General features: G+C 48.3%; 8 protein-coding genes across 8 annotated transcripts; 3 read left to right on the top strand and 5 right to left on the bottom strand.

Annotated features, from left to right (window-relative positions):
• Positions 1–1,900: 1,900 nt before the first annotated feature.
• LAJ45_09314 (uncharacterized protein) lies at positions 1,901–2,974 on the bottom strand (the record flags this gene model as incomplete). The annotated part of the gene is made up of 4 exons (XM_046118857.1): positions 1,901–2,677; positions 2,732–2,825; positions 2,893–2,915; positions 2,972–2,974. The coding sequence occupies 4 exons, from the start codon at positions 2,972–2,974 to the stop codon at positions 1,901–1,903; spliced, it is 897 nt and encodes a 298-aa protein (XP_045967935.1).
• Positions 2,975–3,362: 388 nt separating this feature from the next.
• On the top strand, positions 3,363–4,019 carry LAJ45_09313 (uncharacterized protein; the record flags this gene model as incomplete). Its single annotated transcript, XM_046118856.1, has 5 exons — positions 3,363–3,434; positions 3,525–3,576; positions 3,642–3,750; positions 3,808–3,904; positions 3,975–4,019. The coding sequence occupies 5 exons, from the start codon at positions 3,363–3,365 to the stop codon at positions 4,017–4,019; spliced, it is 375 nt and encodes a 124-aa protein (XP_045967934.1).
• Positions 4,020–4,559: 540 nt separating this feature from the next.
• Positions 4,560–5,240, bottom strand: LAJ45_09312 (uncharacterized protein; the record flags this gene model as incomplete). The annotated part of the gene is made up of 4 exons (XM_046118855.1): positions 4,560–4,681; positions 4,797–4,937; positions 4,992–5,151; positions 5,238–5,240. 4 exons carry the CDS (start codon positions 5,238–5,240, stop codon positions 4,560–4,562), a joined length of 426 nt encoding a protein of 141 aa, XP_045967933.1.
• Positions 5,241–7,883: 2,643 nt separating this feature from the next.
• On the bottom strand, positions 7,884–8,426 carry LAJ45_09311 (uncharacterized protein; the record flags this gene model as incomplete). The annotated part of the gene is made up of 4 exons (XM_046118854.1): positions 7,884–8,066; positions 8,118–8,127; positions 8,198–8,323; positions 8,386–8,426. The coding sequence occupies 4 exons, from the start codon at positions 8,424–8,426 to the stop codon at positions 7,884–7,886; spliced, it is 360 nt and encodes a 119-aa protein (XP_045967932.1).
• A 6,169-nt stretch (positions 8,427–14,595) lies between these two features.
• On the top strand, positions 14,596–15,727 carry LAJ45_09310 (uncharacterized protein; the record flags this gene model as incomplete). Its single annotated transcript, XM_046118853.1, has 4 exons — positions 14,596–14,740; positions 15,240–15,337; positions 15,405–15,614; positions 15,722–15,727. The coding sequence occupies 4 exons, from the start codon at positions 14,596–14,598 to the stop codon at positions 15,725–15,727; spliced, it is 459 nt and encodes a 152-aa protein (XP_045967931.1).
• A 667-nt stretch (positions 15,728–16,394) lies between these two features.
• Positions 16,395–17,094, bottom strand: LAJ45_09309 (uncharacterized protein; the record flags this gene model as incomplete). The annotated part of the gene is made up of 3 exons (XM_046118852.1): positions 16,395–16,470; positions 16,549–16,892; positions 16,954–17,094. The coding sequence occupies 3 exons, from the start codon at positions 17,092–17,094 to the stop codon at positions 16,395–16,397; spliced, it is 561 nt and encodes a 186-aa protein (XP_045967930.1).
• Positions 17,095–17,603: 509 nt separating this feature from the next.
• LAJ45_09308 (uncharacterized protein) lies at positions 17,604–20,390 on the top strand (the record flags this gene model as incomplete). The annotated part of the gene is made up of 6 exons (XM_046118851.1): positions 17,604–17,639; positions 17,705–17,886; positions 17,953–18,429; positions 18,578–19,006; positions 19,188–20,140; positions 20,323–20,390. 6 exons carry the CDS (start codon positions 17,604–17,606, stop codon positions 20,388–20,390), a joined length of 2,145 nt encoding a protein of 714 aa, XP_045967929.1.
• A 2,133-nt stretch (positions 20,391–22,523) lies between these two features.
• LAJ45_09307 (uncharacterized protein) lies at positions 22,524–24,346 on the bottom strand (the record flags this gene model as incomplete). Its single annotated transcript, XM_046118850.1, has 5 exons — positions 22,524–23,166; positions 23,258–23,518; positions 23,611–24,147; positions 24,247–24,255; positions 24,336–24,346. The coding sequence occupies 5 exons, from the start codon at positions 24,344–24,346 to the stop codon at positions 22,524–22,526; spliced, it is 1,461 nt and encodes a 486-aa protein (XP_045967928.1).
• Positions 24,347–25,765: the final 1,419 nt, after the last annotated feature.

Here is a 25,765-nt window from a genome sequence, read left to right as displayed (position 1 = left end):
CGAGATTTGGGAACGTACCCACCAGCTAAGAATGGGATATGTCGTTCTTGAATCATCTAAATTTCGCTTAAGAGAATTGATGGTAAATAGTAGTCTTAGTTATGAGGAGGATGTATTGCTCTCATGTATGTGCTCCCGGGGTCTTCTTTGCCTATAGGCGGTATTGTTGAGTATAGATCTTCTATTTCATATATAATAGATTTTGATTGAATTTATGGCTAGAAATTTACTAGTAGCATCTGGGCCATCGCCACTCTATTTATCCCAAGAGACTGTAGTGAGATGTGGTTGCGGCGGAAGCATCAATTGGAGGAAGCTTGGTTTCAATGTAATCATCCAATGATCAATTGATCAAGAGTGGATTCGATATCGATAACCTCTCTCTCGTATCTTCTGATATTTAAGCTTGAAGCTACAATCCAAAACGCTGTGATCTTCTGATTAATAAAGTGGTAGCACGATTTTTATTTTTCTCGGAGGAACCTCTTAACGGAGTATTGAATCATGGTTGATCACTCGCTCAATGAACCATAATTTGTATTTTTTCGTTGTTCCCATGGATGAAGTGGTAGATAAAGATTTGTTTGAAGTACGGAACTTGGCAGTCCATGCCCTGAAAGTACCTCTGATGCTAGATGTACTGAAACGCATATTCGGCCATTCCTTTTATCGAGCGGAGTCTCGGGTTCCGGGGAGACTAGATGATAGGAACGCTTATGAGAATGTTGGCTATTCGGGTGGTGATAGTTCTCTCCAGAAGCCCCCGTCTGCGACGCTGGGGAAACAAGTATAGCCTGTGCAATGAGCGTTGGTGATCCGCCAGGAAAGAAAGAAAGAAGATCGTTGTCTTTAATTAGGGATGGGGAGGATGAATATCATGATGCCTGTGCGAAGCATCGGTACTCCATCATCTGTGGGGTTGAGAGTTGCCATGAGAGGTTGACGATGTGGCATTGTGTTGTGCTGGTAAGTGTGTGGTCATGAATGGGCACATGTAGCTGCTTTGCTCCTTTAAATACTCCACAATCACTCACTCCCAGTAACCCCCAACCCTAACATGCTCATCCAACGCCATATTCTACTAACCGGCTGGGGTTTTATTTTTGTCTTCGATCCCCAAACCGTTTAAACTGCCGAAAAATGCTGACCATTTTCTGTGGGAGCTAAAAGTGTAAGCTCTACTAATAAATTCTGGGGATTAAGTTGGATAAGTAGCGCTTTGGAAGGCCATGGCTTGAGACCGTTTCGCCTTCAAAACATGTAAATGGCCACTTGTGACTGCTGCCGGGAGTAGGGCTTGAAGTTTAGTGCCTTGAATAGCTTGCTTGGTGGAGTCGGGAGTGGGTTAAAACTTGGAAGGTTCGGATTATGTTGAGCTCGACCTCTCTAACGGGGATTGGAGTCAATTGCAGTCTAAGGACGTCTTCTTTTGCGGAGGGTGCTAGAGATAAGGAGCTATGTAGGTGGACTGTTTGGCTTCCAGCGAGTGTTTCCCACTGTCCAGAGAACATGATGGTTTCGCTCCCTAAAACCTACATATACTTGAAGCTTGCCAGAAGCTAGACAATCTGTGGATTGATAGGTCTTATTGCAGTACCAGACTTTTATCTTGTTAGTAATGATCTGGATTAAAGAACGGGCAAGTCAGCTTGGGAAAATGCTTCAAATTCCGTCAACATCGTTTCATTGGTATCACGGTATCACTATATATTAACGGTATCCCAGAGCAAGCAGATCCAAGTAAATTTCATGAATATAATATAGACAATCATTCCTCCTCACATTTTTGTTACGCCCATCCCATCGCACTTGGTAACAGAAAAAGAAAAGAAGAAAGGACAAAAAAACCATTGCAAAACTCCGAGACCGAAAAAGAAGAAGTAGTAGATCGAAGCCCTCCTTACAACAAATCCCTCTTCCTCGCCGTCCGCGTGTAGTTCGCCAATCTCCACTCGTAGTCCGCATCCTTGTTATCTACTGTTCCCAGCCTGAGCTCAAACAGCTTCATCTCCATTCTTGGTCCGACCTCCGCGAGCTCCACAGAATTGTATCCAGTCTTGACGTACACGTGATGCCTCAAACTGATATAATCACCCTCAGTGAGGGCAAATGTAACAACTCTGCTCCCTTCCTTCATGCGCCCCGCCTCTCTGGGAGGGAATAAGTGCTTCAAGATCTGCACGACCCTCTTACCCAACGGCGTAGAGAAACCCTCAAAGATCAAGTGAGGATAGCTCTCACTGACCGTCCCACGACTACTCCCGGGAATGTCATGGCGCAGCACCACATTGTGGAGCGAAAACAGCGCCGTTGGCCCATGCGGGAAATGCGAGATTGTGAGTGACGTAGGAGTACCACGGTGCTCATGGAGGAGGATGAGGTCACTAGTGCTCGTAGAGTGGCACGAGGTGCAGAGCAGAGGTAGAATGGTGTTACCACGATTGAGGCGAATTGAGTTGGGAAGAAGGAGGCGAATCTCCTTGCTGAATTGGAGAAGACGGCTGGAGGGGTCGCGCGAGGTGGTGATGAGGATTTTGGGGTCTACGATGCCCGAAAGTGTGGCGTATTCGTCGTCGAGCTTTTCGGCTTCGTCGTCGTCAGGGTTGGGGGTGTGGGATTCGTCGTACTTGAAGTCTTTGCGCAGTTTGGCGTCATTGGCGATTTCTTTCGAGAGCGGCTGTGGATGTGAAGTTAGTGGGGTGGGCGAGAGTTGAAGGTGGGGGGGATGAACCTTTCCACTGGCAAGAGCAGCTTTCAAGGCAGAGCGTTTTTCAGCGATCTGGGCGTCCTGAAGCTCAAGTTGCTTGCGATAGATAAAATCGCGCCTAGATGTCAATCGTAGTTGTAAGTCTAGAGTCTTGCATCATGAGAATACTGCTTTCTTAAGTCTACCTTTCACGGGCATTTCTTCGGATCTGCAATTGAGAGTGTTAGACATATGTACGTAGTTCCCAGTCAATTGCGTACTTACCATGACTGCTAGCTGTTTTTAGTATCTTCCTGTAGTTGTCGCCGTTGATCTGGTGTCGTAGCAGTAGTAGTGATCAAGACAAGTCGAGTCCAGAAAGTTGAATCCACAATGCGGCTCAACAAGAATTTTCTGCAACCCACCTGTCAAGGATTGAGTTACCACCTTAGAGCATGTAGCGGGGACTTCAACCTAACCCTTAGTGTATCCATGCCCGTGGCTCAAATCCTCCCGCATCTAGCCACAATAACCCTGCTCGCACAGCCACCCGGAGCAATCAGGATCTCACGACTTTTAATGACCTGACGTCGAAACCCACCACATCCGCCCGCCCTACCCATTACAATTCATCCAAACAACTACCTTCACCTTCACGAAAAAATCTCCACTCAAAATGTCCGGAGTTGCCGCCCAAGTTGGAAAGTCCGCTCTCGCGAAGGGCGCAAAGCGCGACCCTGAACTCTACGTGCGTTCCCCACTACTGCTTTTCGACCCCCACTTTGGTACACCGAGAGAGACCGAGCCCGAAACAACTCAATGCTGACTGGGGTTGTAGATTCTTATGGCCGTCATGTCTGGTGCTTTCGGTCTTGCCGGATTCTACTTTGGTAACATATACCTTTCTATATGCTGTGTTATATTGTGATTTACTAACGAGTCTGTGTTACAAAAGGCCGCAAGCCCACCTCCGCAACCTCCGAGGAAAGTCGCATCAACGTTGCCAAGAACTCCATGCCATGGCAGGGAGAGGGTGATGGTACTACTGCCCGCGAGAACTTCAAGTATGTTTCTTCACTGGTGATTCGGATGAAAGGATTGTAAGTGCTAATTATGAATAGGTACAAGTACCACCCAGGCGGTGACGCCCGCAACCCTCCCAAGGATGCGCCCAGCGCTTTGCACTCCGTGATCATTCCTAACGTTAACTTGCCAAAGGTATGGCTCTCTAGTCTGCTTTTGTGTGGGAGATAAGGCCTTTGAATGCTAATATGGTGGTGTGCGGTAGGAACTTCACGAGAAGTACAACAAGTGGGGCAAGGACGGATACTAAGCTATCCATACCATCCTAATCCCGTCGATAACAAAAATCAATGCAATGCGTTGGCTTTCCCCCTCCTTTTTTTTGTCGCGTTTGAACTTTTCTTGTATACCAATTATACTGTGTCGTGAGTTGTATAGAGGAGTGTAGAGGAGTGGATTGATTGGTTTTGTAAGTAGGTGAGGTAGTAGGAAAGATATCATGAGCATTTTTTTGTTTTTTTGGTTGGTGAGAGGGTTATTGAGTTAATCAACCATAACATTTTTTTCACATGTTGAACTGATAGCAGCATAAGTAAAGTCAAGCGTAAATGTGGAAAAAATGTACCCGCTTAATGATATCTCGAACTACTTTAGCAACAAAACTCCAGTACTGTTTGCAGCAGCAACCAACCAACCAAGAAAAAGAGATAAAGAGAAAAGAACATAACCCACCCTCCCCCGCCAGGGTTTCGGGAGGTGTACCCGCCAGACAACAAGCCTCTTCTCTTTTACTATTTCCCCGTTCCTCATGCTCGTCTATTCATTAAATTCTCGTAGTAACACGCCTAACCTAGTTCGCAAGAATCATCTTTACGAAATCCGTGTAGTTAACTTGGTCCCCATGTATATCCATTCCCTTCAACAGCTCGTCAACCTCCTCATTCGTAAGCTTCTCTCCAAGTGAGGTAAGAACTGTCCACATTCATATACATTAGCCATTTCCCATTCTATTTCGGTCATCACCAAAACCAGTTCGTTTGGTTTCCCCCCCCCTCCCCTTAAGCTTCAGGAACGGAACAAAACAAACCATAGCGCAGCTCTCCGACACCAATATAACCCGTCAGGTCCTTATCAAACACCTGGAACCCACGCACAAACTCATCCGGTTCGCCAGGGTCACGGAAGCCGTTGGGACGGTTGAGGATCTTAAGGAATGATTCAAAGTCCACTGCATTCTCATCAGCTACCTATATTCCACGGGGAAGAACGGAGAAGAACTAACAGTCTCCCTTGGCGGCAGAGTTGTGGATCAGGTCTTCAACTTCAGCGTTGGTAGGGTTCTGACCGCAGGCGCGGAGGAGATCACCGAGTGAGGTGAGAGGGATACGGCCATTACCGCGCTTGTCGAAGAGGGCGAAGGCTTCTTTGTAGTTTGTGGTTGCCTGTATGTGGGAGTGTTGGGTTAGCTGTGAGTTCGGATAGGGGGGTGCTTGCTATGGAGGTGTAGGGGACGGAGATGGAGATATACCATTTCTGATGAGGTTTATAGATTAAGGACTTAGAAGTAAGTTTTGCGGTGATTTATCTTTGGGATGGAGTCGAAGATGGAGGTGAGATGGAGGGGTGAAGGTGTTGGGTAGCGGTGGTTGTTGTGTAAACAAGAAGGGGAGGAAAACGTGTGTCCCTGTCCGGTTGAGACAAAGCTCACTAGTGGGGTGGGAGGTGATCGTCGCCGCTTGGTTACCGCGGAAAGGGGAAGGTGTAGCCGTGCTTGATGCAGGAACTGTTATCGTTTCGAAACTACGATTGGATATGAGGTATGAGAAAGCAGGATGAGGCGTGAGAAAGCAGGCAGGACAAAAAGCCTTTTAAGAGATTAATATTATCTTAACTAACAAGTTTATAAAGATAAACAAAGAGCTAGTTTATTGAATTGAGATATAGGCGACAAGTATTGCCGAATCTAAAATTTGAAAATTAGGCAACACGTCAAAAATATCAGAGGTCTCGAGATTCATCCTATCACTCTTCTCTTACATTTTAATCCTTTTAATTAATTATGCTCGTGTTCTTTCTATAAAACCATCAAATTTCACTACACTCGACACTCATACAAAGTTACAGCTAGTAATTCGGGTTTGGTAGATTTATGTGCACTGGCGCATGGTCAACAACAGGCAATATACGTTGACGTAGTTTATTACCTGTAGCTTCAGCGCAAAGTAGGCCCTCAGTTGTAATAAGTATATGTAGGTATAGTTAAAGTGATTTAGATCTAGCCGTACGATCATTCTCATGAAGATATCCATCAAATACACATACATCACCCTTCACATAGGAAATCTTTCTAGTGGCTATATAAATTACTAGATTAATTAAGTTATCATCGCCCGGAGTAAGAAATTGGGTGATCAATGAATTAAACAAAAAGAAAAAAAAGAAAAAAAATAGGAAATTGGGTGCACGTTCGAGGCGGGTGATAATCGGTGATCCATGGCCGAGCTGTGCCATCTGGGCGATAGCATATATAGTTGAGTATATATAGACCAGCGGGAAATAGGAGCTTTACTTCGTATGTTGCCTGTTTTCACGATATACCTCGCATGACTGATTGCCGTTAGTTATTGGATCTGGAGTAAAAGAGTCGGACGCAACGAAAAAATCCGGCAGGTACTACTATATGTAAATACAAGTACAGAGTGGGACCGGCAACCCGGAAGCTTCTTTGCTGCATGAAGTGCGTACTTTACCATGGGAACGGGTTAACCAAATGTAAAAACCATTCTGGCTTCGAGCCACCCTTATGCGGTATTACCATTGAAGCTAGCTTAAAAACAAGAGCCGACTCGTCCACAAACCACACAGACAAAAGCACCAACAAAATCATAGTAAGCATAGGGGTGGTTGAATGGTCTAGCGGTATAGGGGTCTTGCGCTATACAAAAAGCTACGATCGTTCAATCCCCCCTCCGGACGTAGAGTAGGAGATGTAGCAGCACTAGGCTGTGAACTCTTTTTTTGCTGGGCGATACAAATAATGCAAAGTATTTTTTTTTCCTTCTCCTCCCCTTTCCTTTTGCCCTGATAATAAGGAAAGACACATTTCCTATACGGCGGAGTCTCGATATTAAACACACTACATAGGTATGTAGTATATTCGTGAATAGCCTTAGATAGATGTTTACATATTCATTTAAGTAGTCGGACAAACTAAGAACAGGAGAAATCCCACATAATATCTCTCGGCTGATCAGCCCAGATTATAATGAGAATTATCAACCATATATATCATAGGAACCCTATTAAAACTCTGCGCACGAGGGTCCATGTTAGTATGTTCATTTATGTACAACGTAAATACACTAGGGCTCAGCAAGAGAAGGGCTATCATATATGACTAGCAATTGCCATTTCAATCAACTGAAGGTCTAAGCAATAGTGGGTAATTTAGGTAACTATGTTTGTTAAAGAAAACTTCTAGTATATGTTCTCTATTTACTACATGTAGACAGCACTAAAGAAGGGCATCTTTATGTGGTCTATACATCGAAACATTGCGTACGTACCCGTCGGAATTAAAGAAGAGGAGAGGAAGAAGAAGGCGAGGAAGAAACATAAGGGGAGGGAGAAGGGGGAGGGGAAGAAAACCTTTTCACAAGAAGACACAAATAGAAAATGTTTTTATTTTATAAGGGGCAGGAAGGAAGGGAGGCTAAAACAAGCCGAAAGAAAGAAGATTTCTTTCCCTTCCCCCGACCCACACGCAGGCAGATAAAACAAGTCGAAAGAAAAAAGGGATCCGAAGATCCCTTTTTTCTTCCATTCCTCCTCCTCCTTCCCCTCCTCATTATCCTTCTTCCCCTTCTTCTTCTCCTCCCCCTCCCCTCCTCCCAAAAGACCTTCAAATCTATATTTACCCTGCCCCCAGGAAGCGGGGGCACAGGTAAAACAAGTCGAAAGAAAAGGAGGGGACGATACCCCCCCTTTTTCAATCCTCCACACCAACCGCGCACGCACACACGCAGGGATAAAACAAGTCGAAAGAAAAGAGGGACCCAGTCCCTCTTTTCTTCCGACTCCAGGTGCCCAGCCAGCCAGACATAAAGGCAGGGATAAAACAAGTTGAAAGAAAAAAGGTTCCGTTGAGGGTATTCGTTCCCTCAACGGAACCTTTCTAGTTGTTGGAGGGCGGCAGACGCCCCCGGCCGGAGACCGTGGAAAGGCCGTGGGGGGTGAGAGATGGCGCGGCGAGGGCGCGGCGAGAGGGTGAGGCGGTGGCTTCGTCTTCGAGGACAGGGCGGGGTCGAAGGAGAGCTGGAGAGGGAGGAAAAGGCGGGTGTAGGTCGTGGCTTATCTTCTATTTCTAATTAGCTTATTTCATCTCAATCGAATTTACTGAAAAACTTACAGACTCTACTCTTCTCCGTTCGTTTTGTGGTCATGGAGATGGCCCAAAAAAAGAGAAGGAAAAAGCCCCCGGAGGGCAACACGACAGGAGGGTCGGCAGCGGGCTTGCTGGGCTGCTGTGGGTATTGGGGGTCTGGTCTGGGCCCAGAGGCGATTTGGGGCCCAGAGGCGATTTGGGGCCCAGACCAGGCCTTGCGACTTCCGTCGCTTTGTACACAGTTGTGGAAGCAGAGGGAGTGGAGTTAATGGTTGGTTGTCTCTCTGGGTACCGATGTCGAGGTGAGGCGAGGTGGGCAGTTCTGCCCTGCATGCCCGCACATGCTGGGTGATGGCCTCATGCACGGTTTGAAGTGTTCACCAGGCATTGGTAGCTTCAATACCCACGGACGCTACGTTAACCTTGGAAACAACAAAGGTAACTTCAATTACTCCTAGATCTTAGACATGCGCCATTAAAAAAAACCAAGTTTGCTCACATTTCATAAGCGAGTGATGACCTATGATTATTCGGGCATAAGATATGCTGCTACATATTCAGGGTTCTCTCAACTTACTACATGTATGTATCGCAAGGGCTAGGGAACTAGTCTTCTTTCACTCACTGCTACTGACTTACACAGGCACAGAGAATCTACCACCGAACTCGAACTCTCGTCGATAAAAGACAACCTCCTGTCATAGGTGTATCGTCAGATAAAGCTTCCGGAGAGATGATAGAGTGTTACTCTATCCTATTTCCGGGGGAAGAATTCCTTGGGCCAACTTCCTTTAAGTCTACGTCCGAGTCATGACTTCAAACATACACCCGGGCTAAAGGCGGGACGGACTTCGTGGAAACCGTTGATAGTTACCTGTGGCACTAACTCAACGACCGATAAAAGTGTATCTTTGAGATCGATAACAGACCCAGCGATGATATTTATTCCAGCAAGGGAAAACTCAGGCTAGGGGGTCTATGAAACAACGACCACATGCATGAGATCGAGACCTGGCTGGGGTTTTTGCTGGAAATTCTGAAGGTGCAATGAAGAAAACATAATACTCAGGCCCCAGAAACCAAAACTAAAGAAAAGAAAGACTCGGGGAGCCGGCGTGCACGAGATGAAAGGCCTGCAAAAATAGCTGAATTATCAATCAGGTTCTTAAAGCCATAGTTCTCAAACTTCTCGATATATACGAAGGTATCGTTAATATCCCTATCACGATCTCTGTATTTGAAGAATATATTGATCTTATTTTGCCATGTCTACATCTCTAGGGCTCGATTCGACTGTAACATGCAAATAGCCAATATGTAATACAGAGACTCGATCGAGTGATATTCTGTGATGACGTAAGAAGTATAGGCACGAGAGATCTTGGCTTGGAAATCTGACAAGCAGTCTGGTTTCACTGGGGTATTTTGTCAGAAGACAATCCCATTAGTTAAATAAAGAAGTACTAAGAGAAAATAAAGAAATCAGTATATGCTCCAATAAGGAAAGTGGCTTTCCGTGAAAAGCAATGTGGCTGGCTAGCTACTGCTGAGTCGTTTTATTAGTGAATAGCTTTTTCCATGGCCATAATACGATAGTGCTGTTAATGGAGGTGAACAAACACCGTATCACAGAACGATATATGTAAGAAGCAGGACACAAGACTGCGGACTCATACATGGCTTCTAAGACACAAGCAGCCAATCAAGGAAACAATGACCATATAATTACAAGCTAAAGACACGACTTGCAGAATAAGAAGAATTTATAAGACACACACGACATATGACTGCCAAAAGGAGTGCCTATTGTCAACAGGGATGTGGAACTCTGATGCATATGGCACGACTCTTGTACTTTGAAAAACGATGATTGTTATTATTCTTTCGTGCTTGGCTTTGTTTTTATAGATCCGGAATTAAACCTTACAATCTACTATAATAAATCAGACGACGTTCCCGAAAATGAAATTATGCAAGCCACATTTAAGGAAAATCTAAGAAAAATAAAGAATAAACAAATTATAAAGAAAAACGGGGAAATCAGACGACTCATTGGCCAGCTTTTGTTCTTCCCGAACCTTGTTCTAGCACTTATCTGGTCGACTATATTATAGAGGACAATAAAAAAACACAATAAGGTGATAATCCATGACGCAAACGTACTTTACAATCCATGCAATAACTCTTCCTCAATACACCACACGAAATGGCGATATCGACTAAGCTTATAAGCATATATATAAGATGTTCGAGGAAAGAAGGAAGAACCCCCCCTCGCGCCCGCCAAACAGACGCCCATAAATCCACATATCAATGTATCTTAATAATCCACGAGACCGGCCGGTACACGGTGTCCCAAGGAGTTGGGTGGTCCACGCGGTCAAGATCGACCAATCCCACATACCACAGCTGTTATTCCCCTCGGTGTTACCCGCGGATTTGGTTTGTGAATCAAGGTTAGGTACTATTGGAGAACTGACTTTTCTTCTTCTTACTCTATGATACTGTTACCTCAGCCTCAACCGCAATGGCTGGGGCCTCGTCGGTATCTGTGTCCATGGATGATTCATTTGATTCTTCCTCCGCCGGAAAGGCAGAGCCATTGAGCAGGGAACTGCGCTCTCCGAAGCCCAAAAGTAATAATTATCAAAGTACTGATCTCCATGCAAACTTAGCCATCCTGCAGAAAGCCCACAAAAGCGATCTCGCAACACCCCCATAACACGTACACACCACGGCACTGTCAACTGGGCAGTGTCCTCCATTGGGAATTCCTCGTCTTTCTCGTTCGTATTTTCGTACCTGGCAGAGAGTCTGGGGTTCATTGCAAACAAAACCATACCACTGGCAAGCAGCTTGCTGTGCTCACACTCTCCTTTCTTTACCGCGAGGTGTACAGCGGAGGCGCTGGACCTATGCCTTAATGGCCGGGGCGAGGGGTAGAAGCTGTGGATGCCTCATCTGTTGGCTTGATGAATACCTCTAGGTTTTCGAAGTAGTACATACAATTATATAACGCGCGCACTTGCATCATCCTCGATCAACCACTAGGCTGACTACTTCGTCGTCTCCCGGCAACCCGAGAGTGATCGGGTATTGCCACATCGAGCTCGCTTTGAACTCGTCCACCGTTACATCCACAACCACTGGAGCCATAGTCGGAGTTTTTTTTTGCGATGTAGACAATAATAGTAACGTCTAGGGACGAGCCTGAATATATATTCCCCATATATACATACATATCTATATAGCTCATGCGGACCAACCAAGATAGACCGAGACATTGAAATACGATTGTTCGAAGGTAGCTGCTATGTATATGTCCATTGTTTACATAGATCGCCTATGAAATTGTGTCTCTTAAATTCCCTGGCTCAACTTGTTTTCTCCGGTTCATTAAAATCGATGTAAAACACTTTAGGGGTGTACATAGGAGCAACCTCCCCCCAAAACTTCTCGTGGATTACCAGACGGTCTTTTGTCATAGCCTGAAACTTCGCCTCCTCCGCCCTAGCCGCGTCCGCTGTGAAGAGTAGGTCCAGCGTTGTAGCAAGCTTCTGTATTCAAAGTTCGCTCAATGGTTAACAATGACTAGTCCTGCCAGTGTATATGACATATATAAAAGCCCAAACTGTGAAAGTTTCACATACTTCGTAAGTGTCTATATGCTCAAAAGGACAAATCATCCCTCGTCCTTTTGTGTTACCTCTACTGTCCACTAGGTATAGTGTTGCTAGGGATTCCATTTATAGTTTTGGACCGATGTCTGCTTCCATTTCATCAGCTGATTGATAGGTATTCTAATTTTAAATATACTTATAGTATGTCGATATTTTTACTTACCAGTGTTGTAGTATAACTGCGTCTCTTAACCTTCGGGTTGAAATCGTAAGATTGATGACTTCGTAGATATCGATCCTTACTGAATTTATATCACTGAAATGTATTTAAAAATGAACTACCCCGCAGCGCGATTAGGTAACCTGCATGCGAGGATCTACCTAACGAACACAGTGAATGACCGGTCAGACAATAGGTGCGATATTTGATCTAATTACTTAGTAATCCATAACATAATATGCAAAAGTCAAAGACTCGGGCTGATCTGCTGATCGAATGTATATACGTACATATAAGTGTAGCTGGGCTATTCCCCGTGCTTGAGCCTGGCGGCGACGGGTGATGAGCTATGATGCGGAGTTGAGGTTTTCCTTCGATCAGAATATATAGTAGAGAGAGTTCTAGAAAGTGAAATTTATGCAGCCTTTGTCAAGGTGGGTCCAAGATAGGAGACGTGACAAGGCACTTTTTATTATTATGACGAATGATAATTTATGATTTTCTTCCTATGCATGTCTTTTTATATATATAGCAGTGAAATAATTTCAGCAGCACTGTAGAGACAGTTCTGGAAAGTGAAATAATCCGAAAATACAATGAAATTATGTCATAATGTGAAATATCCGGGCATGAAAGGAAATTAAACTGGCAAAAAGAAATGAAGAAAAAGGGAAGAAAAAGAAATAACGAAAAATAAAATTTAAATGAATAAAGAATTTCTGGAAAGAAATAACGAATTTCGACCCGAACAATTATGGAACCCGGTTCCAGCACAGAGGAGCTAGCAGGCATTATTAGTGATATCCGCTAATGGCCGGCCGGGTGATGAGCTATGATGCGGAGTCGAAGGTCTTCTTCATGTGTGTGCGCGGCGGAGGCACGCAGAGGTAGTCTATTAGTGATGTCCGCTAGTGGCCATGAGCGCGCACATGGTTGATATCTGGTGTACTGGTGCAGCTCTGAGTAGGGATGAAATAATAGGTGTGCGAGTCATGGTACAGCCGATTATCTTTAGCGACTTTGTCGGAGAGGGAGACGGTATTTATGCATTTGCTTCGTATTTCCTATATACCGGAGCATCGATCCTATGCATGTGTATGCATTCTGCGAGGAAAATCCAGGGAAAGAGAAGATTGATGTATGTGTCATTGGCTATGTATGTACACGCACTAATTATCGAAGTATTTGGGAGTGGTCATTGCGAGGTGCGACGTAACCGTCTACGGCGCAATCGTATCCGATATACGTAGTTTTATATACTAATACCGAGACGTAGCTAGGAGCCGGACATTGTCTAGGGCTCGGGTTTGGGTTTTATGCTTGGTGATAGGGTAGGATGCTGTCTCTTGCGCTTCCTGATCGAGTGCAGGTACTAGGTCGTTGAGCAGATAGCAGCGTGATCTATAGTTGGATGTTGGGGACAGCGGCGGGCTCTAGCGGTTGGTGTGTATAAATGATATGAACTACTTGGGTGACGGTTTAACCTCACCGTCGCCAATAGCCGTTATGCAGGCTTCATTATCACAATACAGTGTCATCGTGGGAGTATATGTTTGTGTTCCCACGGGTGGAAAATCAATGCCGCAGATTTAAAATATTCTTGTCTTGATATTGAATCATAGTGATCGCAAGAATTTGCGGTAGTTATCTCGAGATATAGAGAGATCTAGGTGAAAAGCTGGTGATACGGTGGTGTATATATATAGCTGTGGAGTCGATGGTATATATAGGCTAGGGGATGGTGTTTTATGACGAGGAGGAGATGGTATGGGGGGAGGGAGATGGGTGGTTTTATAGGTTTGGTTTTGATAGTTATCAGTAGAGATCGTATTTGTGATTGAATTAGTATGTGCAATTGCAATAAACTTCATGTAACTAAATATTTACAAAGAAAGCATAGCTTCCCCCCCCCCCCCCCCCCCCCCCCCCCCCCCACCCTCTTCAATTGATCAACACTCAGCATCAAAAACGCACAACACCGAACATACAAACCACATGTAACTATCCAGCACCCATGAAAGTAATCAATGAATTACCAATCAATCAATCAACTGCATCAAGCAGCCTCCACTGTAAGTACATGTACGCCCCTGCCATTTCCCCTCACAAACAAACTCAAACCGGGCCCTTCACCATTTACCCGCACCCTGATCATTTCTTTATCCCTAACCCACGACCACCCGGCACCCACCCCACGCTGCAATTGTTGCCTCGGCGGGTGGTGCACTTAGCCTCGGCTTGTGTTCCCCACACACTATTTTGTTTGTTACCCCGGATTATGCGATTACTAGTGCGGTAAAGAGCTATAGCGAGATGCGATATAAAATAAGTTAAGCACCACAGCTCATGTAGCTATCCAAGCTCCCAACCACGACACAGAAGCTCAAACTTCACAACTACAGTTAATTACAATTCAATTGGCGTCCAACCACTTTAACTAACTACAGCAGCATACCCACACTCCAATTGACATCCAAACACTCTACCTACACTAATTCCACCCCAATTCCCCAATTCCCCCCAATTCCACCATATCCAAAATGACAACCTACCCAACCGCCCTCCCCCCGCGCTCACAACCCCACCCCCACCCCTCGTCTACACGCTCATCTCCTTCCCGACGCCGCAGATCCTGCTCGTCACCATCAACCGCCCCCAGCACATGAACTGCATCAACACGGCCGGCCACCACGAGATGCACAACCTGTGGGAGTGGTACGACAGCGAGCTCACGCTCAGGTGCGCCATTGTCACTGGCGCAAAGGGCGGGAAGAAGGAGGCGTTTTGTGCCGGGCAGGATTTGAAAGGTATGTTGTGGAGTTTTTTCTTTCTTTCTTTGTGAGGTGGGAGGGATGGTTGTTGTTGTTGGGGGGGGGGGGGGGGGGCGGAATGGAATTGGTGCAGACGGGTGCGGGATTGTGTTTGTGTTTGTCGCCGGCCGGGTGGGAGCTGGCTGTGCGGTGGGGCGGGAGGAGTAATTGGGTGGTTGGGGATTGGTGGCAGATTGGTAGAGGCTCCTTGCCGTTTATGGCCGGGCTGCTAGTACTGTTTGCATGGAGAACTGGCTACTCAAAGCTACTACTACTGTTTCTACTAATTACTATTATATCTCTTATCTCGACTATTGCTATCTAACCTACCATTTACTACTTCTACTACTCCTATTATTTATTTATTGCCATTAACACCCGTTTATTATACCTACTATTTCTAACTATTTCTAACTACCGTCAAACTCTATCTCTACTATTTACCACTATTTCTACTAATATTTCTACTACTACTACATTTACTAACACCCTCCAGAATGGCACACCTCACTAAAAACCCCCACATCCACCACCGCCGCCGAAGGCCCCTCCCACCCCCCCAGCGGCTTCGCCGGCCTCTCCCAACGCACCGGCGTAAGCCCCCGCTCCCCCTCCCCCGCTCCCCTTCCCCCTCTAATTCACAGCTAACCCACCGCCCCAGAAAAAACCCATAATAACCGCCATCTCGGGCCTCACCCTCGGCGGCGGCTTCGAGCTCACCCTCAACGCAGACCTCACCCTCTGCACCCCCACCTCCACCTTCTCCCTCCCCGAATCGCTCATCGGCGTCGCCGCCTTCGCCGGCGCCCTACCGCGGCTCACGCTGCTCGTGGGGCTCCCGCGCGCCAGCGAGCTCGCGTATACCGGCCGTGTACTCAGCGCGGCCGAGGCGCAGCAGTGGGGGATTGTGAACCGCGTGGTGGGGGAAGGGGAGGATGTGGTGGAGGCGGCGGTGGAGCTGGCGGGGAGGGTGTGCAGGTGTAGTCCGGAGAGTGTGGTTGTGAGTCGGGCGGGGTTGAGGAGTGCGTGGGAGGGGGGTGGGGTGAAGGAGGGGGTGGAGAGGGTGTGGGGGGGTGTGGGGAGGGTGTTGAGGGGGGGGAGAATGTGAAGGAGGGGTTGAGGAGCTTTGTGGAGGGGAGGGAGCCGAGGTGGGGGGTTAGTAAGTTGTAGAGGGGGAGGGTAATGATTGGGGGGTTGGAAATGGGGTGGGTGGGTGGGTGGGTGTGGGTTAGGGTGGGATAGTACTAGCCAGTGTTGTAGTAGTAGGGCTGTAGACGAGAATAGTAGTGCTACTTAGAATAGTAGCTACCGTAGGAATACTAGTGCCAGTATTACTTTCAGTATAAATAAAAAGCACACAAACATCACAATGCCACAATTGATTCACCACCCAAACTCTCACTCTCACTCTCACTCTCACTCGCACAAAGGTCAATGTTATCAAATCGCCAATCCCATTTCTGCCATTCATTCCTTTCTTTTTTCTCGCCCCGCCCACACAAGACAAGTTCCACATCAAACGAAAGTAAGAAAGAAAAAAAAGAAAAGAAGATAGGACGAAAACACACAATCATCACATTCACATTTTTCACCGCCCCCCCCGCCTTCTCACTACTACTCACATCGTATCACATGCCCTAAGGAAAAGACGCTACTGAAACGCCGCCGCCGAATACTCCAACGGCTGCCGCTCCCTCTCCCACGCCAGCCAATCCGACCGTGTAGTCCTGTCCCCAAACACAAATTAGCAATCTGTCCCCAAGCGCCCCAATCACACCCATACACCACAAGGAAAGAACACATACGGCAGCAACCCCATCCCATTCACCTTCCACACGCCCAGCACAATCGTCGCCACCTGCAGCCCCACATACGCCATCTTCACCACCCACAGCCTGCCCCTCGTGCGCTCATTCTCGAACCGTGCAAACGTGGCCCCCACCGACGACAGCGCCTTGAGCGGGTTCATGAACAGCATGGCCGTCATCATGATGCTGAAGATCTGCAGCGTGTTGCCCGACATGTACATCATGATTGCGTTCATGGGGATGGACTTTGCCGGCGCGAGGGCCAGCTCCCAGGCCTTCTTGAGGAAGAGCTCGTCGGTCTCGATGGGGGTCGGCGCGGGGGTGGGCTTGCTGCCGGGTTTCTGGAAACGGGGGTTAGCGGTGGTTGTGGGGTGGGGGGAAGGGGAGGGAGGGGGGAAGTACGGTCTTGTGAGGGGAGTGACTGAAGCCGGGGGGGTCGGGGGTGGTGCCGGTGGGCTTGGGGCGGGTGGGGAGGTTGTTGAGGTCGATGACCCACTGCGGGCTGGGGAGCGGTGCGAGACGGGGGGGGCCTGAGGGTGCCATTTGCAGCTGTGCTTGTAGTAGTAGTAGGAGTAGTAGTAGGGCGGGTATATAACGAGTGAGAGGGTGTGAGTGGTAGCAGACTGCGAGGAGTGCTGGTGGTGGTGGTGAAGAAGACAGACAGAGAGGTGAGGTGTGAGGTTCGAACGTAGATACCAGCTATGCACGGATTGGGGGATGCTTATGTCAGCGGAACTGGCACCACCCCTTAGTTTCCCCGGGACTGACTGAGCATCGCTGCGTCGGATGTGCGAGAGAGCTCTCCGCTGTGGAGCAGGAAGAAACACGATTGGTGCAGAGCTGACTGACTGACTGGGAGCTTGTATCTACATATCTGCTGTGCTCTATCTCTGCTGTCTATCTCTCTCTGTCTATCTGTCTATCTCTCTGTCTATCTCTCTGTCTATCTCTCTGTCTATCTATCTAATATCTATCTATTCTACCTACCCTTCTATCTCTCTCCAAATACCCCGTAACCTGTCCACCTCACCACCACCACCACCACCACCACCATGGCCAGCGGCGGCGATGCACGTTTCTTCGCTCGGGTTCGTCCCTCCTACCAAAATATTAAAAAATAAAAAAAAATAATTCAAACTGACAATGGCACCAGGGCAAAGTAGCCGAACTCCGCGCTGAGCTCAACAGCGACAAGAAGGACAAGAACTTCTCGCGCAAGAAGATTGCCCTCAAGAAGATTGTCGCAAACATGACCATGAGCAACAACGACATGGCCGCGCTCTTCCCGGACGTCATCCAGTGCATGACCATCCCCACGCTCGAGATCAAGAAGATGTCTGTCCTGTCTTCACCACACATGTCGAGACACTACATGTAGATTTATACTGACCCCCCCTCCAGGTGCTTCCTCTTCCTCGTCAACTACGGCCGCGTCAAACCCGACATGGCCCAACGCGCGCTCCCAATCCTCATCAGCGACATGGAAGACCCCAACCCACTCGTCCGCGCCCTTGCCCTCCGCACAATGTCCTACATCCACGTCCCGCAGTTCATCGAGGCAACCGTCGAGCCCCTGCGCCTCCTCCTCCGCGACAACGACCCCTACGTCCGCAAGACGGCCGCCTTCTGCGTCGCGAAGCTCTACGACCACGACCGCGAGCTCGTCGAGGGCTCCGCGGGCAAGGGCGTGGCTGGCACCGCGCAGGCTCAGGGCCTCATCGAGGGCCTCAATGGCCTGCTCAAGGACGATAATTCGACTGTGGTGGCCAGCGCGCTGGTGGCGCTCATGGATATATGGGAGAGGAATGAGAATATCAAGTTGACCATTGATCACACGAATGCGAGCAAGATTGTGCAGATCTTGCCGGACTGCTCGGAGTAAGTGGTTGATTTTTTCTGGGGGCTTGTGTTGCGTCATGGGGGATCACTCACCTGGGAGAGGGGTTATGTGGTAGCATCATATGCCAGCACTCGGCCCCCTCCTATCATCAATAGTAGCTGTGCAGAACTCCGCTAACGGATATAGATGGGGCCAAACCTACATCCTCGAAGCGCTCATGGCCTACGTCCCACAGACCACCGACGAAGCCTCCATCATGGCCGAGCGCATCTCCCCGCGCCTGCAGCACTCCAACTCGTCCGTGGTGCTCACGTGCATCCGCGTGATCCTCTACCTGATGAACTACATCTCCGACGCCAAAGAGATCTCAGCGCTGTGCCGCAAGCTGTCGCCGCCGCTGGTGACGCTGCTGGCAAAGGGACCCGAGGTGCAGTATCTTGCGCTGAGGAACGCGCTGCTGATATTGCAGCGCAGGCCGGAGGTGCTGAGGAACGATATCAGGGTGTTCTTCTGTAAATATAATGACCCTATCTATGTCAAGGTCACGAAGCTGGAGTTGATCTTTATGCTGGCGAATGAGGATAATATCGAGGAGGTGTTGACGGAGTTGAGGGAGTAAGTGCTTTTGTGTTTTTATCTTTGGGGGGCGGGCTTTGCTGCTCTCCTTGCTGTGTTGGAGCGGTGTCTTGTGTTCTTGATACCCCTCTCGTGCCCGCTTTATATATTCCGGGACTCCTCATTCCTCTATCCCCAGTCCTTAGCCCCTCTACCCACACCTTATACTAACACGCCCTAGATACGCCACCGAAATCGATGTCCACTTCGTCCGCAAGTCCGTCCGCGCCATCGGCAAACTCGCCATCAAGATCGAGCCCGCCGCGCGCCAATGCATCAACACGCTCCTCGAGCTCGTGTCCACAAAGGTCTCCTACATCGTCCAAGAAGCCACCGTCGTGATCCGCAACATCTTTCGCAAGTACCCCAACCAGTACGAGTCCATCATCAGCACGCTGTGCGAGAACCTCGACTCGCTCGACGAGCCCGAGGCAAAGGCCGCCATGATCTGGGTCATCGGCCAATACGCCGACCGCATCGAGAACAGCGACGTGCTGCTGGAGGACTTTCTCTTCTCGTTCGCGGACGAGCCCGTCGAAGTGCAGCTCGCCTTGCTCACGGCCACCGTAAAGCTGTTCATCCAGCGGCCCACGAAGGGGCAGGATCTCGTGCCGAAGGTGCTGAAATGGGCGACGGAGGAGACCGATAACCCGGACCTCCGTGACAGGGGGTATATGTACTGGCGGCTGCTGTCGGCCGATCCAGCGACCGCGAAGAAGATCGTCATGGGCGAGAAACCGCCGATTACGGCGGAGACGGAGAAGCTGGACCCTGCGACGCTCGAGGAGATGTGTTTGAATGTGGGCACGCTGGCGACGGTGTACTTGAAGCCGGTCAACCAGGTGTTTAGGACGGCAAGGCCGAAGCGGCTGACGGATTCGCCCGCGCTGCAGAAGCATATGCTGCCGACGGCGATTGCGGAGGAGGCGGCGCGGGCGGCGATGAGCAGCATGGGGGGCGGTGGGGGCGATGTGGGACGTGGTGGTGGGGTGGGCGGTGGGGTGGATCTGTTGGGAGGGGATCTCAGGGAGGCGGTGGATCAGGCGGACGACTATTTTGCGGGGGTGGGCGGGGGAGTAGGGAATAACCCGTTTGCGGTGGGGGGTGGGCCGGTGCAGGGGGGTGGGCAGTATGGTGAGTCTTTTGTGAATTCCGAGGAGAGATTTTGGGAGAAGCTGGAGAGCGGGCGGAGAGCGGTGTTTTACTAGCTGTTGGTGGTGCGAGGGGATGTGGGGGCGGGGGAGAGAGAGTAGATGGAGGTTGTGGTGGTGGTTGTGGTTGCTTAGGGTGACTTGTGCTGACGGTGCGCGTTACAGTTGTGAGTCAGGGTGTGCCGCAGGATCTGTACTCGCCGAGTACGGGCGGGGATCTACTGCTGCTGTAATAATGGGCGGAGGAAGGGAAACAGGACCCGGGGGGGAGCGGGGGAGCGCGGGAGGGTAGAGAGGATGCACGAAGAGCAGTATATGCGGGTTAGTATCTGTGCCACTTTTTGTTTCTTGCCACTTTTTTTGCTGTAAAAATTGAACCATGTGTAGCGTTTTTGCTCCCATGCGTGTGGGGGGAGGGAAGGGGGGCAAAGGTGTGTGGTAGAGGTAGGTGACATGACTGGGGTTATATGTGCTAGAGCTAGAAATTAATTTAGTTGTTCTTCTTTTTTTTGTGTGTGTGTGTGGCTGTTCGTGCGCGTTTGTGTTGGTGATCATTGGTCGTGTCGTGCGGAGGATTTGTAAAGTAGGATGATGTTATTACCGGGCATAAGGTACACCCGGGGCTGGGGCTGGGTAATGACTGTAGTCTAGCCTACTGGTTCAGGCTACTAAGGCGGCTCGATGAGAGAGCTCAGCTGTATACATATCAAGTCAAGCAGCTTCTACCAAGCTCCGTAATATATACGCCCATAGACCACTGCAACCACAGTGCAGCAGCCCATATCACCGGCGTCATGGGGGGACAACCACCCATTCCCAAAGACCGATACAGCGTGACTAAGTATCTAGGGGCCAGAGTGCCAGTCTCAAGGTGTACACTGAGTACTTATGAGTTGATGCAGCATCAGATCGGGTACTAATAGTCTCCCTAAGTGGCACTGTTGAACGTAAAACACCCAATTGATTTATTGCGCCTCTGGCTTGGGATTTGATCATTTGCATGCAGAGCTTCGATCGAATATGAAAGCCAGCTGATCAGAGTGATGCCCACATGAGCGCGAATATATGGGTTGAATACTTACATATCAAAATCGAAGGGTTACATGCACGTGTAGGGGAGTTCAAGTATCCTCCTTATCTTGGCGTATTAAATTGCCAAGCTAGCTTTAAATACCACTTCCGGCCAGATACCAAACATGGGCGAGTGTTCTAATGGTTTAGACTGCTCGTCGGGTTAGACACCGCGTGTTTGGGCAAGGTCCTGAGATCAAACCGGGGGTGGGAGTAGTAACAGCTTGTGTGGTTTCGTACTAACAGTCGTTGCAGTACTTTTTGTTCTTTTTTTTTTTTTTTGTAGTATGCACATAGACCGGAGCTGAGAGAAAATTTGTAAACTAAATTTTTTTTTTTTTTTTTTTTTTTTTTGGGGGGGGGGCGTCATGGGGTATCACTCGCTCGATTACTACAGTAGACTCTCGCTATAATTTTTTTTTTGTTTAATTCATTAATTGCATTCGCTATAGTTGATTGATTTTGATATGCAATTCATTGAATACTCTCACTATAAGGATACTGTTTGGATAAAAAAGTATGTATCCTTATAAAGTAGACTCCCGCTATAGTTGATTGATTTTGATATGTAATTCATTGACTACTCTCGCTATAAGGATACTGTCTGGACAAAGAGTATGTATCCTTATAAAGTACACATATCCCGGACGATTCCTATTTATTATTGATAAGTCATTGTGACAGCCACATACTAAGTAGTACTTGATCCTAGGGCTCTAGGATTGGGATTACATGTAGCTATATGTATGTTTCAACAAGCTTGGTGGAATATTTGGCTTTTTATATGATGTCCGAACGTGTCATGTCGACACCTGTTATTGCCACCTCGACATGACAGCTGTCTGAACCGTGGCTATATAAATATATAGCTAGTTAGACTTCTTATCGATAAAACAACCAAGTCACTTTATTATCTCGTCCTGCTTTTTCAACATTGCTCTTGGCTTACGTAGAGCACTCTTTTGTATGTACTACAATGCCTTCTTCTATCTCGCCATCCTACCTGAATAATGTGGGGTTTTGACGATAACCATCAGGCCGAGATTTCACGCCACGAACAGAAGAGTATCATCCGCTAGTCTCTAGTTTAAGCCAGTCAATTCATGAATTGGGGACCTGTGTGTGTTTTCCGCCAAAAGCCCATACATTGAGATATCCAGCATCTCGTATTGATAAGAAGCTAGATGCCCGCTATGGATGTATATAGATATAGAAATTGATACATTCGTAGATCTATGTATCTCCCCTCCTATGACTATTTTCATCTAGATATACTCGCCTAATGCAATCAACAGCTAAATAGCCCAAAGGCTCTCCATAGATATTGCATCTTTCTCCTCATCCACCTCGTCATCCGTCTCGTACAACCTACGCGCTCTTCGATAATCATACCGAGCCCGGTCCATCTCGAACGGCTTTAGGCCCTTAAAGCCCTTTACAGCCACATCCGCGCCGCTGTCCAACAGCAATTTTATAATCACCTTTTTGCCATGATACACCGCTATGTGAAGCGGTGTATTGCCCCGCCTGTTTTGCGCCGCCACATCGGCGCCCCTAGCCAACAGCAACCTGACATTCCCCTCCTGGCCATTTTTTACCGCTTCGTGGAGTAGCGTGTTGCCCCTGCGGCCCGTGGCCGATACATCCGCGCCCTTATCCAGGAGCATGCGTAGGTTCTGCTCGCTCGGCTGGGACGCCGCTACGTGCGCTGGGGTGCTGAAGAGAGAGTGGTGTGTCGAGACGGCTGCTCCCTTGTCCAGCAGTAGGCGCACGATGTCCTCATACCCCGGTTTGTGCAGTGCCGCATGCAGCGGCGTAGCACGGTCACATCTGTTGATCCCCGAGATGACACTTGGTGGGCTGTGTTCTATAAGTAGGACTGCTATGTCCTTGAGCATGAGATTTTTGTGGATTGCAAAGAACAGCGGTGACATGTCTCTGTAGTGGAGCGTCGTGGGTTATGAGCAGCTTTACAATTTCTGTGTTCCGGCTGTATATTGCCATGTGCAGTAAAGGGTCGTCCACCGACAGGACTGCGTGGTGTTCAATAAGCATCCGCACAATCTCGTAGTTTCCCGTTCTCACCGCCGTGCCCAGTGGTGTCATATCGGAATTTATTTCGACCCTCGCATCTGAACCTGCGGCAAGCAGCATCCGCACGACATCTGAGTTTCCCCCAGAAACTGCCAGTTCGAGTGGCATCTGCCCATGGACATCCTCATCGTTCACCATATCTCTAATTAAGCTTTCGTGTCTCTTGATATGGGCCGAGAGGTTTGCTGAAATAACACTGATATTCCCAAGAAAAATGACAACATTACACTAGTATCATCCTGCGTGCTACACACAACCTCGTGTATAATAAGATCCATTACAGCTCACCTATCATCCCTAAGAAGTGCACACTTAAAGAAGCTCCGAAGTCTCCCCACCACCAAGATATACTCCGACGTCCTCACATCCCCAAACGGCCATCTTGGGCCATCACAAACCACACCCCTAAACCCTCCTCCATCCGGCTCGATACTCTTACGAAGATCGTCTAACTCGCTACTACACTTCTCAAGTAGCCCATATCTTGCGAGAATGGCTCCCAGGCTCGCACTATCTGTTTTTAATGTAGCACCCTCGGTATGGTCCCGGAGAATGGCGAGGATCTTGATGAGTGCGTGGAGCTCGTCGGTGAGCTCGTAGAGGGTCTTTGGTGAGCGAGGTACCCCGCTGATGTAGCTGTAGCTGGGAGATGAGCTGGGCTGTGGCTTGGATGAGGGCTGTGAGCTTGAGCGTGGTGCTGCCAGTGGGTATTTCGGCCATTTTTTTGCAATATATGTATGTAGTTTTTTCCCCCTTTTTCTTTCCTTTTTTAGTGTTGTTGGTGAGTTCGATTTAGGGATGTTTATCGAGTGGAAGTGGATATAGCTGTGGATATGTATACTCTCTGTTAGTCTCGACTGTGTGATATGCGTATCAAATGTGACAATTGCAATTGTAAGTGGATTTTGGGCTGGTAATAAATACAATTTGAGTCTAGAGTCACCGACCCCCCGCCTCCGTGAAATGACTCCACGACACGTGATATCAATGTATATTCATATGCACCTCCATACCTGCAGGGCATGAAGTCCACATCCGGCCGATATGTTCTCCTCTTGCATCTCTTCTCGCCCAATAGTACAACTCTGTAAAGCCTTCTTATGTCTACCCAAACCTACCCATGGGCCATGGGCTAGCCAGCCCAGACCTGCCCGGTATCTGGAATAGATGTGTCGGATCATGAGCTATCACTCGACTGGTTAACTCCCTCTATGGAGGCAACTGGGAGCACAATTAGACACAGTACGGCTGTTGGATATAGCCAGCGAGGCTTGCGGAAAGCTGATATTGGATTGTTCTGGCTAGCTAGAAGAGGGATGCGTTTTTGGCCGGTTGTTTTGTTCTCCATCCCTGCCGGTTCTTCTTTCTGGTGCGTGGTCAGTGGTCGGCTGGGGTGCCTTTATCTTTGTTGGGTATGTACATAGTTGTATAATTGACGGGTGCTAGTGCATGCTTTGCTTAATTCGGGGACGATATGGATATGGATATGGTAGCTACATGTAGATATCGATACCGAGTCGAGTCGTGGTTCCACGGGGTATTGGTTGGCATTGGCATGATGGTATGGTATGCAATTGCCGTCCGTGTCCATGCCATTCACCCTTGGTTTTGGGTTGGGGCGAAGAATACGTGTAGGTTAATTGTAGATAGTTAATTCCGTCCTGGAGGACCCAGGGGCCGGCAGTACGGTGTAGTTATATCGTGAACGTGAAGGCGGCAGGCCTAGGGGCGGGGTTGAAATTGTCGCCCTGGTTGGTAGGTACATGTAGGTTGTGTTTGTCTGGCATGTTGGTATGTACATGTAGTGAGTGGTATGTAGTTTTAGTGCTGTGCTTGTCAGTCATGTTGTAATGCTGTAGTCTCGACCGTTTAACTATGCAATGTGTACAATAGCAGTCACGACTGTCGTGGCAGAGGAGACGTGTAGTCATTGTGACACGCTGGTAGAGTAGTATTTAAGGGAGGTTGGATCCCTCCGAACCTCCCAATATAATAGCATCATCATCACCATCGATCGATACTTCCGAGACACCTCCTACAAAAGGTCATCATCTAGTTAATGCATGTTAACTACATGTACCGAACATATCGGCAGATACCTGTACATGTATCATCGAGTCAAGCACATCACATCACATCACATCACATCACATCACAATCAACATGCAATCAACATGCTCCCCCCACCCCACCCTAGCTCGGCCCGGATGCTACTCCACGCCGTACATACATGTATATAGAAAGTCTCTCGAATAATACAATATGCACCCCTGCGCTTTCCGCGGCTGGGCAGCAACGCCAATTATGCAGGTACTCTCCATCCATCCCGGAAGCCTGCAGGGATGCCAATTAGTTAGCAACCCGGGTAGAAGAAGAGGAGGATAGCAAGTTGTTAAAGAAGGGAAGGGGAGCTCTCTCAGCTCCTGGCCATGACTTCTCTCTG

This window comes from Morchella importuna (assembly GCF_003444635.1).
Source record: "Morchella importuna strain M04M26 chromosome Unknown Morimp01GS035, whole genome shotgun sequence".
NCBI classification, from domain to species: Eukaryota; Fungi; Ascomycota; class Pezizomycetes; order Pezizales; family Morchellaceae; genus Morchella; species Morchella importuna.
This window is presented reverse-complemented; position numbering and strand designations above follow the sequence as displayed.